The 17312-nt window shown below is 53.0% G+C and overlaps 1 protein-coding gene across 1 annotated transcript in view; it reads left to right on the top strand.

Moving 5' to 3' along the window:
• ACSBG1 (acyl-CoA synthetase bubblegum family member 1) overlaps positions 1-17312 on the top strand; it is a 47855-nt gene that overhangs the window by 21505 nt on the left and 9038 nt on the right. The window contains exons 2-5 of the mRNA XM_060155074.1: positions 932-1032; positions 12925-13145; positions 13594-13682; positions 13984-14104. Of these exons, the coding sequence (XP_060011057.1) occupies positions 932-1032; positions 12925-13145; positions 13594-13682; positions 13984-14104 (532 nt within the window). The remainder of the gene's footprint in view (positions 1-931; positions 1033-12924; positions 13146-13593; positions 13683-13983; positions 14105-17312) is intronic.

The following is a 17312-nucleotide window of genomic DNA, read 5'->3' on the forward strand; positions in this document are numbered from 1 at the left end:
TTCCCTGGAGCCAGGGTCCTGCCCTCAGGGCTGCCAAGACCAGCTGCACAGGTTGCACACTGCACAACTCCAGTAGGCTCTGTTTACATACCCGATGACTGTGAAAGGTGTCCCCGGAGTTGAGTAATCCTGCTTGACCCTGAGGTGTATACTGAACCCCATCTGCTCATCCACCCAGGAGATTGAGGTCTGGCCAGGTGAACCCTGAGGAGGAATCATGTCAAGGAACAGTGAGGCTGAGTTGATAATGGAGGCCCAGTAACCCCGTGGGCTGTGTTGACCAGAAGAGGAGATTCATTGTCCAGAGCCGCCAAGCCTGGGAGGCAAGGGGGATCTGGGCCAGGAGTGAAGACAGATGGCAAGAGCCCCAGATTTCCCTGGTCCCATGCCTGTTCTGTCCATCAGGTCATGGACATAGGGCACACTCACAGACACCGTTGCAGGGGAGAGGGCCTCACTTGGGGGCCTGCTTAGGACTTGTGAGAGCTGTAGGAGTGTCCTCAGCTCCACTCTGAGTTCCTAAGCATGGCTATTCCCAAAGCCTGAGGGCTGGTGGGTGTGGAGAGAAAGGGGGTGGGGGCACCTCCCAACCCTCAAAGTTTTCCTCCAGTGCCAGACCCCAAGCCTTTCTTTGTCCAGATGGGGACACTTGAGCCCAGAGAGAGGCATGCATTTGCCCAGAGTCTCACAGCAAATTAAAGCAGAGCAGGACTTGATTTTTCTTTCTACTGAGTCCTTAGAACCTGAAGGGGGAGGGTGGCATGGGGGTGAGGTTAACTCCTGCAACTACTGAGGTCTTGTCCCCTGACTCAGCCGGGAGGCAGAGATGCCATCATCACCCCCGGGGCTGCTGAGACGTGTTCTGGGCCAGCATCGGGAGCCCAGGCCAGTCTGCCATCTTCTAACAATTGTTTTCCCTCTCCCCTGCCAGCTCCCTGACTGACGGGCACACACTCTCCAAAGAGCCCCTAAGCCATGCTCTCAAGCTCTCGTCCCCAGCGAAGGTGAAAGATGCCCAGTTGAATTCTCCAGGTGAGCCAGGTGGGAGGCTGCTGGGCAGAGCCGGGTGGTCCAGGGCAGGGATGGAGCTGTACTGGGTGTGCTGGAGGGGGTTGACGGGACACTAACGAAGCAAGCCAGGGGACCCACGCAGGACAGAACTTTGGGGGACTGGGAAGGCGGAAATCCTGATCTCCATGCCCACAGGGACCCCACCACGCCCCTACCCTCTTTGCCGCCATCAGGGCCAAACTTGATGGAAGGAAGAGGGAGGAAGTTTTTTTCTTCAAGAAGCTTGGGAAGGAGAGAGGTCAGAGGTAGAAAGACAGCTGGGGCCTCATCCGGGGCAAGCCGTTGCTGAAGGATGGGAGGAGGCCCAGATAAGCAAGGCCTTGGAGAGTCCAAGCGGGTTGACTGGGCCCAGGGGCAGGCTGGCCGGCCCGAGCTGGCAGAGATGTTTCTGGAAGCTTGGGAGGCCACATGCTCTTTCAAGGACGTTCACTGCCAGATAATTGCACCTTGTGAGAAACAGAGTTATCATTTACCCTGCCAAGTCAACAAAATGATAATAACACAGCTTTTGTTCATTTTTATTGGCTGTACAACAATATTGTAGCAACAACAGACGTTTTAAAAAAAAAATGCAAGGAATCGGTGCGTGGCACGGAGGGTCACTGCCTCCCGGGTTCAGTGCTGTCCTTGGGATGGTACATTGTTGCTGTCTTGTCGCTGGTCTGTGTCACGTCTCAGGGGTGAAGAGCTTCCTCTGAGGTGCTAATTGCTCAGTTGTGATTTGCCCAGCTTCAGGCTCCTCAGAGAAGCCAGGTGGTGATCCCGAGGCCACTCCAGCTCCCTTGGGCGTTCGTTTGGGTGGGAGCTGGTCAGGGGAGATGACAAGCTGACCGTTGAACTGCTTGTGTATTTTATTTTTTTTTCTTTTGCGGTACGCGGACCTCTCACTGTTGTGGCCTCTCCCGTTGCGGAGCACAGGCTCCGGATGCGCAGGCTCAGCGGCCATGGCTCACGGGCCCAGCCGCTCCGCGGCATATGGGATCTTCCCGGACCGGGTCACGAACCCGTGTCCCCTGCATTGGCAGGCGAACTCTCAACCACTGCGCCACCAGGGAAGCCCTGCTTGTGTATTTCGTAGAATGTTCTTCGATGTGGGTACATCCGGGGTCTTCCTCGTGGCTAAACAGGGATTGTGGGTTTAGGGGAGTGGGTGGTAGCATTCGAAGTGGGACTAGCTGGGGAGGCCAGTTCCAAGGGTCCCCAAATGGGGCAATAAAGAGGCCAGTGAAGGCGGAGAGGACTGGGGCCTTTGTTCTGAAGACTCTTCCCTCAGAGTTTCTTCCGACTTGGCTTTCCCGGTCAGAGGGCAGGCCTGATGTGAGGGCAGGAACAGAGTTGGGACCTCTCTGCTCTGTCACAAGCTCTGTCATGGGCTGGAGGGCAGACAGCTGGGCGAAGGTCACCATGCCCATGGTCTGTGAGGAAGCTGAGACGTAAAAGGTGTAACAAGGGGAGACACCAGACCAGGGCTTCAGATACCCTGCTCCCCAGGCTGCCTGGTCCCTTGGAGATCAAACGCCAATCCCCTCACCGCGGCGGGGCTCGCTGCTGCCATCAGACAAGCTGCCCCTCTCCCAGGCTGGGTGTCTTGGGGTGGCCTCGGCAGGGATCTGGCCTGAGGTGTGCACTATCCTGGAGTGGACTCTGCCTCTCTGCTCTTCCTGAGAGATGAAGAGGGACCTGGACCAAGGAAAGCACTGACTGATTTCTGAGGGGAAGGGTTTGAAAGGCACCGAGAGAGCCCAGGAGAGGGGCCAGCTGGGCCCAGGCAGCTGCCACACTCTTCCCGAGAGCCAGGGCAGCTTGCTGCGTCACCTCTGGCAGGTCCCATCAGCTTGCTCAGGCTTCCTTCCTTGGACTGGATAATTCCTTCTCTGCAGCGCTTATAGAGCAGCTGTCAGCACCCGGGGACTGTGCACAGCAAAGCCCTGGAGCTCAGAAGTCCTGACTGTGAGTGACGGCATTGGTGTTTTGCAACTCAAGGGGCAGGAAGGGAGCCAATGTGGTGCAAGTTCAGCGTCCCGTGGAGCATTCCGTGTCGGGAGTGTTTCCAAGGAGGAACAAGTAATCCGAGCCCCTTGGGCCTCAGTTGCTTAATCTTAGTTAGCATCCGGCAGCACTGCAGCAGCGGGGCACAGAGAACAGACAGGTTTCAAACAAGCGGGCAGGGAATCCCAGAGAGGGACCCATCAGAGAGGGCTGGCAGCCAGGGGCCAGGCAAGGGCCGAGGGTGGGAAGGGGGGCCACCAACTTTAAAGGAGGGGTGGGGAAGGAGGAGTCAACTGTAGGGGAGGCAGCAGAGCCATTCTGGTTTATCAGGACTTCGGGAACCTGGTAGGGACAGCCAGGCTGGGGGCGAACCTGGACTCTCCATCCTCTGCGCAGGGCTAGGCTGCTGGGGATACTGAGATGGACAGTATCCTGCCCTCAGAGCGCTCCTAGTCTGAGGGCAGACAGGCTCTGGGTGAAGGGCACACAGAGGCTGAGGAAGGAAGGCCTGCTACCTGGGAACTGGGTGATCAGGGTGCTTCCTGGATGAGGAGGACCTCTAGCTGGCCTCAGACGTTTAAGCTCCCTCTGGGCCTGGGCCTGAGCTGAGTGGTCTGCCCTTGGGAGTTTAGCATCTAGGGCTGGTGATAAGAAGAAGGGGACAATCTGGGAGGGGCTGAGGAGGTTTCTCAGCACCATTGCCCAAGGGACCCCAGGCACTTCCCAGGGCAGTGCCAGACCTCATTGGCTCCCACAAGCCTTCCCTGTGGGTCACACTCCTCCGAACCCCAACTCGTGTAGCCTCCAGGGTTTTGAAGGGCGGAGTGGGGGGAGCTCTGGAATGCAGCTGCAGTAAGATCCAGATTCACCATGGCTGGAGTGCCCCCTGTGTGCTGGCCTGGCCCTGGGGCTTATTTGCACGATTCCCCAGCAGCTCCAAGAGTCCTGGCTCCAGACTCTGTATGGGAGAGGATATTGGCGCAGCCACGTGTGGGAAGGGGCCTCGAAGCTGCCATTTCCATAAAATTGAGGAAAGGCAACTATCTGTACCAAAGACTGTTTGGGGAGAGGGTCTTCAGCGGATTACAGTGGGTTAAATCGTTCTTCCCCACACATCTGAACCTTAATAAGAGCAACTTTTACTGAACATTTACCGTCTGCTAGGCTCTGTGCTCAGGGATAAACTTTCATCTTTCATCTTCTCTTCATGGCAGCAGTGGGGTAGGCACTGTTATCATTCTCATGTGGTAGGGCAAACTGAGCTCAGACAAGTTCAGTGAGTTCTCAGAATGACACAGCTAGTAGGATGTGGAAGTCTTAACTGGCATACTGCCTCTTTGGGACCGTTTAGGTGTGGTCCCCTCCCCTCCTGCATGCCCTGGCCAGCCCCTGCCTCCTAACTGCCAAGCTGCAGTCCCTCTGGAGAGCTCTTAGAGGCTTGCCTGCAGGAATCAGAGTTCACCTGGGTCTCCCTGAGTTCCCAAGAAGCTGGAGGGTCCTCAAGCTCTGGTCCCCAGGCTGGGCTCTGAGCTGCCCAGATGGCTGTTCTCCCGGGGACAGCTCCACTGAGTTGGGCCACAGAGCAGCTGGGATCTGACCTCCACACAAAGGCAGCCTTGTGCTGGGCCTAGACGTACATTTTTTTCTAGCCCTTTCTGGGTTGAGCGTGAACCCCAGCTGGATCAAGGCAATGTCAAGACCACAGGGGAGAGGAGGGGATCTAAGGCAAGCAGCTGCCGGTGATGGGGCTGGTGGAGGTGCTGGCCAGACCTGTTCCCTGCACTCACTCTCCCTAGGAAACTCTCACACCCACTGGGGAGTTTTGAGCTGGAGGTCAGGAGGCTGGGAGCTCAGCCCAGCTTGTTCACCAGGCCTCCCTCTGTCCCACGCTCCTACCCTTTCCCAGATGTTTCAAGGGCATGCGTGGTGTTTCGTCTGGAAGGAGACAGGTACTACCCTTGTCCTCAGGGAGCTCAGAGCCTGCAGCTGAGGGGCAGGGAGGGGCCCTGGGCACAGTGTGAGGCAGAGGATCGCTGTCATTTCAGCTTCTGGTGGGAGTGGGGGTAGGGGAAGGTAGAACGACTTCCCAGAGGTCAGAGGAAATGGGAACAGGTGGTAATCTCAGCCACACTAGCTGAAAAAAGCAGAGCCTCTGGGGATCCTTGTAAAAACTCTTCCCTCATCAAAATGTCCAGTTCTGTCAAGCCACAGGTGTGCCAAGGACTGGACAAACTGTTCTGGCCCAGGCAGGCCTTGACCCTAATCTCTCATCACGTCCTGAAGCCACTGTGGGCTCTTCCCCTCATATATCCCCAGAGTGCCTGGCATGGGGCTAAGCAGGTTCCAAAGACCCTTAGCAAAGGGTCCCTGTATTAAGAGGGACACCCTGGTGCTCGTCCCAGAAGAGCCTTTGCAGCAGGGGCTGCAGGATGCCGTGCCCTGAAGAGAGACATCTGTCCCGGCCCTAGAACCACATTTACCCAGGATCAGTGTCTCCCTCCTTCTTCTTAATCAGCTTCATTCCGAGGCCATTCCCACAGGCTGCAGGAAACACCCCGGGCTTCTCCTCTCTGCTCTCCGTGTTTCTCCCTTTCCCAGCTAATTGAGAGTGACTTCCTCTGCTGTTCAGGAGCCTTTATTCCAGAGCCCCAGAGAACACAGCTCCCTGCCTGCCTCACCACTCCCAGCACAATGGGTGATTGTAAGACACAGGCCGGGGTCAGGCCAAGACGAGGTGGGGCAACATGAGAGAGAGAGCGGGAGACGAGACAGAGGCAGGACAAAGTGCAAGCGGGGCCTTGGGACAGCCCGCCCCCAGCGCTCAGCGGATATTCTCTGGTGTGTGTGCTTGGGGCTGTTGGCTGCAGGCTGCCTGCTAGCTGGGTTCTCTGTAGATCTCCCCATAGATCTAACCCTCGGATGCCGTTTGGAATCAGGGCTGGTTTGGATGTGGGGTGTCTTGCTGGGTGATAGGGACCTTGATTGGGTCCTGGGCATGTTTGGGCTGTTATCGCAGCAGTGAGATGGCTGGGCATGGGATAGACTTACGCCCCTGTTGAGTTTCGAGGTGAGGGGATGGGGACAAATTTAAGGGTCTAGCAACCCATCCCGATTTCTTACATTTCTGCCATCCTCCAAGGAATCACCTGCAGGTAGGCAGGCTGAGACGTACCAGAGCAGCCCTGGACCCACTCGTGATGCCTCCCTCCTGCTCGGTTCTGAGCAGCCTACTTTGTGGCAGAGGGTCAGGGGACTCAGGTACCACTCTCCTCTTCCGCCAACACCATCCCCAAAGGAATAGACCATGGACCCCCGAGCCTAAACCTCATTCACTGACCAGCCCCCTAGCCACTGGATGCAAGGCAGCTGCCAGTCAGAGGTCTTGTCCTAGTCAGTCCCAGCTCTGCCCCTAACTTGCTGTGACCTCGGCCATTCCTTCCCCCTCTGAGACTCAGTTTCTTCTCCCTCTGATGGTACTATGTGTAGGAATGCCCTGCCTCCACTGCTCAAGGATGCCCTACCCCCCACCGCTCCCCCACCACTGAGGTCTCGGTCTATATCCCTGATGGGCATCACATGTTCAGTTTTATTTATTCTTTTGGCAAACATTTATTGCAAGTCCAGGGCTTGCATCAGAAGTTCAGAGTCTAGTCAGAAAGGACGGAGAGAGATTTCTTGAGCACCCACCATGTGCTAAGCTTTTTAACAATATTACTTTGATGCAGATCTTTTTAGTTTTCTCTCTGCATTTTTATATGCACTTTTGTTTGTTCCCTTTTTTTCTATTGAGGGTATACTCTGGACATCTCCTTGTGTCATTAAATATTTTTTAAATACTATTTTGATGACTGCCTATGAATCCATGATAGGGCTGTACCCTAATGAATTTATCATGTCCCCCTATTGGACACTGGATTTTTTCCAATGATTTTGTTAATAGAAACAGAGCTGCTAAGATATCCATCTCCCTGTTCTCGCTCTGTGTGTCTCTGATTGTTTCCCATGGGTACTTTCTAGAAGTGTGATTGCTGTGTCAGAAGTTACTTCTTTTTTAATCCCTTTAATATTTATTGCTAAATCGCTCCCGGGAAAGTCATACCAATTCACACTTCCAAACGGCACAGCACCCTTGCCAACAGTGGGTGTTGTCTGTTTGTGTAATTCCATCTTTGCTACTTCATGTTCTTTGATATTAGGAGAAACCCAGGTAGGTATGTAGGTAGGAAGGTAGGTAAGTAGGTAGGTACATAGGTAGATAGGTGAGTTCAGATGGCTTTAGTTGATGGAGGTTATCGTGAGGACAGGCAGGGAAGAAAGGAAGTTTAGAAAGTGTCCAGTGGGGATGGGAAGAAAGAGACCTCTGTGGTTCCCCACTCTGGTGACAACCACTGTTGCTCAGACCCAGCCCCTCTCTGCTGCACTGCCACTGCCTGCTTCTCTCTGCTCCCCACACTGTGCTAAGACTCCTACCACCCCTTGATCTCGGTGGATCTGTCATGATCTCTGCAAGTCACTGTCCAACTCTGCAAGAGAGAGGCTCTGAGTGGATCAGTCACTGCCCACAAGGAGCGCTCACTTCGGGGCAAGGCCCAGCACGGTGACCTCATGGCCCCTGTGCAGGGCATGGGGTTCTGGACTCATTGCTGTGGCCAGGGGAGCAGGGCCAATATCCAGTGCTTTGTGGGCAAAGGACCCCTTCTGACTGCTCTGCCCACCTTGCTGATAGGTAGGTCTTCTACCTCACTGTCCAGAGATTTCTCTTCCGAGAGAGATGAGATTAGGAGAGAGAATGGTGTGAGCAAAGGCCCAGAGGTGGGGATACATGGACATGAGAAGCGGGAGAGGACGAGGCACTGCAGGCACTGCTCACCTATCTTTGCTTCCATCGGTTCCTAAGCCTGAAGCCACTGAGCTGTGGTGGACTCAGGTCAGGAGGGCACTGAGCGGGGCTGGGTCTTGCCAGGCCCTACCTGGGGGCTCTCAAGCATGCAGGACGGAGGTTCAGCCCGCCGTGGCCCACTTGGGCAGGCATCTGCTCTGGGGGCCCACCTCTCTCTGTACTTGGGCAGCAATGTGTCCTGCACCACCCTCATCCATCCTGGGGGGAAGGGAGGAGGGGAGAGAGGGAAAGGCCCAGGTCCCCTGGACACACCGTCATTCAATCCAGCCTCTGGGACTGGGATGGGACAGAGACTGACTTGTGCTTCCGCTAAGGCCCCCACCATGACCCCAGCATGGCCAACTGGAACTGTGTGGATTTGGGAGTCAGACTGTGGGTTGGGATCCCAGCTCTGCCAGCGGTGACTTAGCCTCTGTGAGTCTCACAGGATGGAAGGTTGTTAAACACGAGGTCATAGAACAAGGTGGCACGCAGCCCTCCTGGCACAAGTAGGGTGCTCAGTAAATGGGAGCTGTGCCCATTCTAATTCCTTCAAGGGAAGGAGAATGACTGGGCCTCTGGGAGGCCAAGGGCAGGGGCAGGCCCCTTCCCACCAAAGTCTTCCCTTCTGGCTAGTCTGGGGTTCAGACAGGTGAGCCTGTGCAGTAAATGTAGAGAGAAAGGGCTGGGCCAGAGCTGCACTGCCCGGTCACCCTTCCCGAAGGGCGTGGGTCCACCAGGGGCCAGGCCTCTCATCCCCGTCACAAAGCAGCTGGGCTAAGAGGAGACTGATCTCATGGACCAACTGCCTTTCCTTCCCTTGTCCATTCCTTCATTCCTCCTTCTGAGAAGGACGTGAGATGCCTTAACCCCAAAGCGAAGGCACCATGAGATAAAAAACTAACACAGGGGGAAAGGCAGAACCGTGTAGTTAGTGGGAGAGAAGAAATCAGGTGAAGGAACTCTGTCCAAAACGTCCAACAAAATTTTACGTGCTTTTTTCTTCAGATGCAGTAAACCCACTTCTAGAAATCTGTCCTTTGGAAAGCCTAAGGGCTAAAACCTGGAAATCATCTGAGTGTCTTTCAATGGGGAAGTGGTTGTGATATGTACATGATGATACGAAATTATGATGCGGCCAACGGAGCCGTATCAACACAGCCACACACACACACACACACACACACACACACACACACACACAATGAGAGAGATACATTAATGTCACGGAAGTTAAAAACGGATGACTTGGCTAATGGCTGTCTGAATGTAGGAGCCAACATTTAAAAATCAGATGATCACACATAAACACCAGATTTCAGGCAGCCCTCAGGTTCCTTTCCTCCTGGGCACCAAATCCTAGAGCCAAGGAGCAGCCACCCCTTTAGATGAAGCGTGTGCTCCCCCCGCCCCACAGTCCCCACCACTCCATGTTGCCTCCCTGACACTGAGGCTGGAGTCGGGGCAGTGATCACTACCCTTGTACTGCAGCTTTCCTTAGTAAAACGTTGCACTCTTCTCTGTCTTTATCAAAAAACAGAGAAACAAAAGGTGGACTACAAGGGCCACGTGTCTCAAGGAAAATGAGAGGGAGCCTATTTCTTTGTGAAAATGAAGACTGTGCCTCTTGTTTCACATGCAAATTCTGGGGCACTTCATTCATTTATTGTTTACTCTTATATATTATTTATTATGATGCTGGTACATTACCTACCTATCCCCTATGGGCATTTTGGGTTTGCTACCCTTGAGTAATACAATAGTAACACGATTCTTTTTTTTTCCCTTTGGATAAAAAAACAACAGCAACAGAATTAAAATGAATTCCTTGTATGTATATCTGTATAAGTATGACATACACCAAATGTGAACAGTGGTTACTTAGACAGGCAGCATTAAGAAAGCCCTATCCCATTTTATATCATGTACTTCTAAATTGTTTTCTATTTCTTAGAACACATATGTATTGTTTTGTGATTTTTTAAAAAAGGTTATAACTTAAAAGATGATAAGTTAGAGTTAAAACTTTGGGCTGAGGGAAGCTTTCACAGCAGAGCGTAAGCCTTACCTGTGATGATCTTGGCAAGCCTGGGGGAACAGGTAAATGGAGCGCAGCATGAGCATCTAGCAGTGCCCACAGGAGAAATTTGCCTTTTCTGGTCTAAGCACGAAGAGGAATCTGTACCAGGGAAAGGAAGAGAGCTACCAGCTACTGGGAAGTGACTCTGCCAGGCTCTGGGCACGCAGGCCGGGCTACCTCACGGAATTCTTGTCCCAATTTGGGTGAGGAGGTTGTGTGTCAGCGTTCCATTCTTCCTCCCTTTTTTTTTTTTTGGCTGTGCCACGCACCTTGTGGGATCTTAATTCCCCGAACAGGGACCGAACCCAGGCCCTCAGCAGTGAAATTGCGGAGTCCTAACCACTGCACCACCAGGGAATTCCCCTTCCTCCCATTTCTAAAAGCAGTTTTATTGAAGTGTACTTTATATGCCATCGAATTTGCCCATTTTAAGTGTAACGATTTGTCACTTTTTCATTGAAAAAAGTCACTTTTTCTATGATCTTTAGCAAATTTTCTGTTGTACAAACATCACAGCAATCCAATTTTAGAACTTTTCCATCACCCCAAAAAGATCCTTGGTGCACTTGTAGTCACTCCCCATTCCCACCCCAAGCCTCAGGCAACCACTTATCTGCTCTCTATCATTTCTGCCTTTTCTGGACATTCCATGTAAACGGAATCAGACGATACATGGTCCTTTGCTTTTGGCTTCTTTCACCGAACATGTTTTTGAGTTTCATCCATGGTGTTGCCTGTATCAGTACTTTGTTCCTTTTTAGTGCTAAATAGTATTCCACTGTGTGGAGAGGCCACATTTAGTTTTCACTTACCAGTTGATGGACATTTGGTTGTTCCCGCTTTTTGACTACTATAAATAATGCTGCTATGAACATTCATGTACAAGTCTTTGTGGGGATGTGTGTTTTCGTTTCTCTTGGGTAGATACCTAAGAGTGGAATTGCTGGGTTGTATAGTAGATTTATGTTCAATTTTTTTAAGAAACTGCTAAACTGGCTTCCAATATGGCTGCACCCTTTTACATTCCCGCCACCTGTATGAGGGTTACAGTCTCTCCATAACCTCTCCAACCCTTTGCGCTTGACGATGATTAAAATGGAGCTAGGAGGAGAAAGACTTTCCTAGGTCACACAGCAGGGAGTGGCAGAACGGAATTAGAACCCAGGTCGACCTGACTCCACAGCCTGTGTCTTTACCCTGGTCTGCTCATGTGAATGGACTTTCACCTTGTGCAGGGACTGGAGACCCTAAAGAGGTTGATCACTGGGATCTGCCAGGCTGGGGTCCCAGGATATGGGAAAGGGGCTTAGAGATGTCTGAGAAGTGATTGGAGAGGGGTCCTCAGCGGCCCTGGCTCACGCCTCCACCTGGGGATGTGGGTCTCAGCCTGGGGAGGTGGTGGACGCCAGCCAGCATGGTTCTGACTTCTGTCAGTACACAAGGCCTGGCACTGGGTGACCTCCTCTCTGCCCCAGCCCACGTTCCCAGGCTGACATTCCCCTGCCTCAGACATTCCCTTCTTCTGCTTGGGCCGGAATATGTCTCCTTGTCCCCCATCCTTGGCCTCCATGGGAGGAAGGATGGGCTCTCCTGTCCCAGCCCCAGGATCTTTACCTCTTTCTGCCAACTTCAGGGTCCACATGAAACCTTAGAGTGTTGAACAGGAGAGACAAGGTCATCAGTCCATCTGCTGCCTCGGGGAAGGGCTGGTCACAGGACCCCTGTTGGTCCCACCTCGAGATGGACATCCAAGGAGGTGGGACCTCTCCATCTCAGCATGGGTCTGGCTAGCAGGTGGCAGGGTAGCCCCTGTGGTCCTAGTCAGCCCTCACTCCCCCACCCTTGGGTCACCTTTTTAGAATGACCGCCATGGCCCCAAAAAGTGGCCTCATGGACAAAAGGATGTAGACCACCCATCCAAGCCTCCTTTGCAAATGATCTGGAGAACTTAGAAAAAGGAGGAAGAACAGAAGTGTGCATTTATTGAGCCCCAACTATATGCCAAGGCTTTTTCATTTTTTTGACCCTCATATCATCCATGAGAACTAAACCCTTACCTTTCCCCTGAGAAAACAGACTCAGAGGTTCAACGGCTCACCTCACATCTCACATACTAAATGTTAAAGCTCTGTTTCCACCTACCGCACACAGTAAAAAAGGCTAGGGTGTGCCTGGGACACTGTCCCAAGTGTGAGCATTGGCCTCAGGCATACCTTTCCCACTGTGTGACCTTGGGGAAATGACTGAACCTCTCTGAGCTGCAGCTGCCCCATCTGTAAAATGGGGCTACCAGACCCATGTTGTGCAGACTAGATGAGATCCCCATGTGAGGCGTTCGCATGGGGCCTGGCACTAGGCAAGAATGAGCAGAGATGGTTAGATTATTTCCTGGGACTGGGAAATTTTCCAGGCTAGTGATCAGAGCCTGCTGGTTTTCAGTCTCCTCTAACCCCTTGGAAGGGGCTATTTTTGATGCTTTGACCTTCTGTCAATTGGGTCTGTCCCCAACCCATTCTCAGGAGGCAGAGGAAGGGTAGAAACCCCAAGGATCTGACAGTCCCACTCTTCTGGGGCAGCCGCAAATCCACTGCAGACTGCCCACCCTCAGGGGGCAAATCCCAGCTGGCAGGAAAATGTCTCTAGGGTCCCCAAGCCCTCCTCCTCCCCTCCAGCTATTCTCTCTCCTCTTTCCTTGCTGCATCCCTAGAGCCTTGCCCATCCTTCAAGGCTGTCAGACCTCCCCCTCCAGGGAGCCTCCTGGTGTGTCTGCCAGCCCCCTTGGCCCAGTGCCCAAGGCATTGTTGGGAACAGAGGCCTGGGAGCTCTGCTTAAGGTAGGACCAAGGGTCCCCTGGGGACAACCCTGGGCTGGCACGATCCAAGCTGTGGTCTCCCGGACCCTGCAGAGGAGGCGCTGTGGACAACTCGGGCCGATGGGCGCGTCCACCTGCGCATAGACCCCAGCTGCCCACAGACTCCCTACACTGTGCATCGGATGTTCTGCGAGGCTCTGGACAAGTACGGGGACCTCAGCGCTCTGGGCTTCAAGCGACAGGGCATGTGGGAGCACATCTCCTACAACCAATACTACCTGCTGGCCCGCAAAGCCGCCAAGGGCTTCCTAAAGGTGAGGGAGCCCCTCCAGGCACAGCCTCTCCCCTCCCCAGCCCTGCCTTCCAGCTCTGGCCCTCACAGGCCTCTTTCCGACGCCCCACTGGGCAAGCCCTTAGAAAGGATAACAGTAAAAACCAGCCCATTTATTGAGCTAGTTGTCCACTCTGGCCTGGTGCTGAGGGTTTACGTTCACTGGGCCCTTGCCGTGGACACGAGCTTCTCGTTTTTTGTCCCATTCAAGGGGCCTGAGAAGCCTGGTGCACTGGGTTGAGGTCTGGGCTCCCCGGGAAGGCCCTGGGAGGGGCAGCAAGGGCTGTTGAGTGACTCGTCCCCCAGGGCACTCTCTAATGAGGGAGCCTGGGAGGGTGGTCCCTCAGGTGGGCGGCAGGGTCCCTGCAGTTTGGAAGGGGGGCTTGGTGAGAATGGGAGGCTGACCCGGCCTGTCTGCCTTTGGCCTGGAGCTCGGCCTGGAGCGGGCCCACAGCGTGGCCATCCTCGGCTTCAACTCCCCGGAGTGGTTCTTCTCGGCAGTGGGCACAGTATTCGCAGGGTGAGTGGCTGAGGGAGGGGCCGGGTCTCCAGTGGGTTGGAGGTGGGCAGAGAGCGGAGAGAGGGTCGTTATCTCTTTTTAGGGGCCCCCAACCCCGTCCCCAGCATCCCATCTCTTCCCCGGGGCCCTCCCCAGCACCACCTTTGTCCCTGCTCTGCCTAGGGCGACTGTGCTGAGCTGCCTGTCTGGGCCACGGGAGCTCTCTGGGCCTGGGGGCTGTGGGTGTGTCGGGCAGGGGGCTGGGCCAAGGGGGTGGCCCACTGCACCTGCCCAGACACGCATCCTCCTGGGTCTCCTGCAGTGGCATCGTCACTGGCATCTACACAACCAGCTCCCCTGAAGCCTGCCGGTACATCGCCCATGACTGCCGTGCCAACATCATCGTGGTCGACACGCAGAAGCAGCTGGAAAAGATCCTGAAGGTTTGGGGGAAAGGGACCAGGGCCATGGGGGTCAGGCTGGGCCTCCTCACAGACCTCCAGCTTACAAAGGGCTTTTCCACCCTCCCTGCCAGAATCCTCCATCATTCTCAACAGCAACCCGCCCCACCACATGCACACAGGCAGGGCAATGGCCGCCGACCCATTTGCCAGGTCTGAAAATCGAGGTCCAGAGTGTCCAAGGGACATACCCCACATCCCCCAGCCAGCCTGCTGTTCCCCATGGCTTTCCCTTCGGGGAAGAGTTGTGTGCCCTGAGGGTGGCTCAGGGCTCTGACACGTGAGCACACAAGTCTGAGTGTCGATGGGGAGTGGGGGTGTGGGCTGCCACAGGGTGGGGCTTGGGCTAAGCCACAGCAAGTGCCGCAGGGTCTTCTGAAGACAGCAGGGCACTGGAGGGGCTCAACAGTGCCTCTTGGGGCAGCTGGGTCTTTTCTGGAGCATTGATGCCTCCTGATTCATTTAAGGTCCCTCCCTGATTGGCTCTGTCCCCATGGGCACCACGCTGGCATGCAGCGGCCTGAGGGCACCTCTGTGCCCCAGCTACACCCAGTAGCCTGCGAGATCCTCCAAGGCTCCCTGCATCTCAAAGGAGGCTCCCGGGTTGACTTGTTGGCTGGGCCCTAGTTCTGGAGATATCACCTGGACCTCAGCTCCCCACCTGAACCTGAGGGCAGGAGAAGTGGTCTCCAGTCTCCTAGGACTGTGGGATCTGGATCGCAGGACGGGCCTTCCCTCAGCTTGCGTGAAGTCCTTTTCTGTCTCCACTCCTTTTGAATCCTGTTGTCAGGGTTCCCTCATTCTGAGGGCCTCCATTCTGTCTGATTTGGATAAATGCTTGAGATTGGGGGAGGAGATGTGGGTGCAGATAAAGTGGCCCAAAGTGAACGGCTCTGAGAGACTGAGGTGAACCCGAGCTGTCCTCAGCACCCCCTTTCGCCCTCCCCCTCCCCAAGCACTTGGGCCCTTCACTTCATAGAAAGGGGACAAATATTTAGAGAAGAGTGCACAGCAGGGGTGTCCCAGGCCCCCTAGGACTCATCGGGGCCCTGATTTCCTCAGGTTTGGAGCCTTCATAGATGCCAGAGCCCTCTGACCCAGGTGCCCCCAGGCCAGCTTTGCTTGAAGCCCCACCGGTTTAAGATTCCTTGAGAGCCTCAGCTACCAAGTAGCAATGGTGTTAGCTCTCGTCCACAGCCTTACCCGAGGGAGTCACACACTCCTCAGCGTGGGCGCTCATGTCAGAACCCCAGAGTGGGGAGGGCAGTGGAGCTTTAAAAAGCCCCCAAATAGTTTTGCCCCATCCCTCAGGGAGACAACCGCTCTGCATAGATGGTTGATCTGATCCCAATGCCCTCCCCCTGCCCCATTTTACCACTGAAGAAACCGAGGCCCAGACCTACTAAATCAGAAAAGTCCACCCTAGGTAATTATTTAAAATTCATATTATGAAACTTTCCAGATAAACAAAAATAGGGAGAAGAGTGTAGTGGACCCTCATAGAGTGCTCATCCAGATTTAATCATCATCACTGTTTTTTGTCACACTCATTTCATCAGTTTACCTATTTTGCTGAAGTATTTGAAGGCAAATCTCTGACATCACAGCATTTCACCCCCCGAATATTTCAATACCTCTAACATATATGACATTTTTCTTAATCACAAGTAACTTTATCACCTTTATTTACACAAGTCAAAGAATTCTTTCATATCATCTAATACCAGCAATGTCTTTTTACAGTTGGTTCATTTGAATCAAGATCTAAACCAGGCCCATGTGTTGCATTTGGTGGTGTCTCTTAAGAGTCTTTTAATTCAAAACAAAGGCCCCACCTTTTGTTTCCCGTACCATACACCAGTGTGGTCCAGGACCAACAGCATCCCCCGGGAGCTTAGTTTCAGAACCCCCCCAGACCTACTGATTCCAAAACTCGGGGTATGGGGCCCACGCCTCCTGGTGATTCTGACGCAGGCTCAAGTGTGAGAACCTCTGTCGCTGACATGCTGCAGAAACTAGGTTAGCCGTCCTGAGCTGTTGTTCAGCTTGTCCCTCTAACCTCTGCACTTCCTGTTAGATGGCAAGTGTTGATGCATTTCAGATTAGACAGTGATTGGCAGGAGCAACCCATAGGTGGCGCTGTGTACTTCCCATGGCACAGCCTCAAGAGGCACGTGATGTCAGGTGGTACCTCGTAGTGAACTCTGAGTTTCATCCCTGGATTCCTGTGGTGGCTACCTGCTCATCCACTGTGACATTCCCCATCAGCCTTTCTCCACTGATGATCTTTGCCTGAATTAATTATTTCATGAGCCATGGGAAAATGTTTGTTTTCTAATTGATCAGCTGGGCTTCTTCTCCAAAGGAAGAACTTTCTCTCATCACCTGGGACTCTTTGCTACCTGAAGCACCCCATTTGTACACAGCAGGTGTGGTAGACAGAATAATGATCTATGTTGGTGACTGTTCCACGCATATTTGAAAGAATGTGCATTCTGCAGTTGTTGGGTAGAATGTTCTATAAATGTTAATAATGTCAACTTGATTGATAGTGTTCTAATGTTGTTTAAGTCATCTATATCCCTGTTGATCTTCTGTCTACTTGTACTAACAAATACTGAGAAAGGGAACGTTGAAATCTCCAGTTATTGTTGAGGATTATCTATTTATCCTTTTGGTTCTGTCGTTGCTTCGTGTATTTTGAAGCTCTGTTATGTATACACATATTTAGGTTGTTATGCCCTCTGGATGAATTAATCCCCTTATCATTAGGAAATGTCCCTCTTTATCTCTGGCAACTGTTCCTCCAAAGTTACTTTGTCTTAAATTAATATAGCCACTCCAGATTTCTTATGATCGACGTTTGCATGGTATATATGTTTGCATTGTTTCACTTTTAACCTACCTGTGTCTTTATATTTAAAGCAAGACTCTTATAGATAGCGTATAGCTGGGTCATGCCTTTTAATCCAGTCTGACAAAATTGTCTATAAAACTACCAGTTGGCTGTTTCGCATTTGTCCGATCCATTATTTGATCCTTTTCTCCCCTTTCATGACTTCTTTTGGATGGAGTTTTCTGTTTTTATTTTGGTTTGTTTTTGAGTATTCCATTCTATCCATTGGTTTACTAGCTCTCCCTCTAGTGTTTGCTCTAGGGCTTACACTATGCAACTTTAACTCATCACAGT

Source organism: Lagenorhynchus albirostris, chromosome 1 (genome assembly GCF_949774975.1).
Source record: "Lagenorhynchus albirostris chromosome 1, mLagAlb1.1, whole genome shotgun sequence".
Classification (NCBI taxonomy): domain Eukaryota; kingdom Metazoa; phylum Chordata; class Mammalia; order Artiodactyla; family Delphinidae; genus Lagenorhynchus; species Lagenorhynchus albirostris.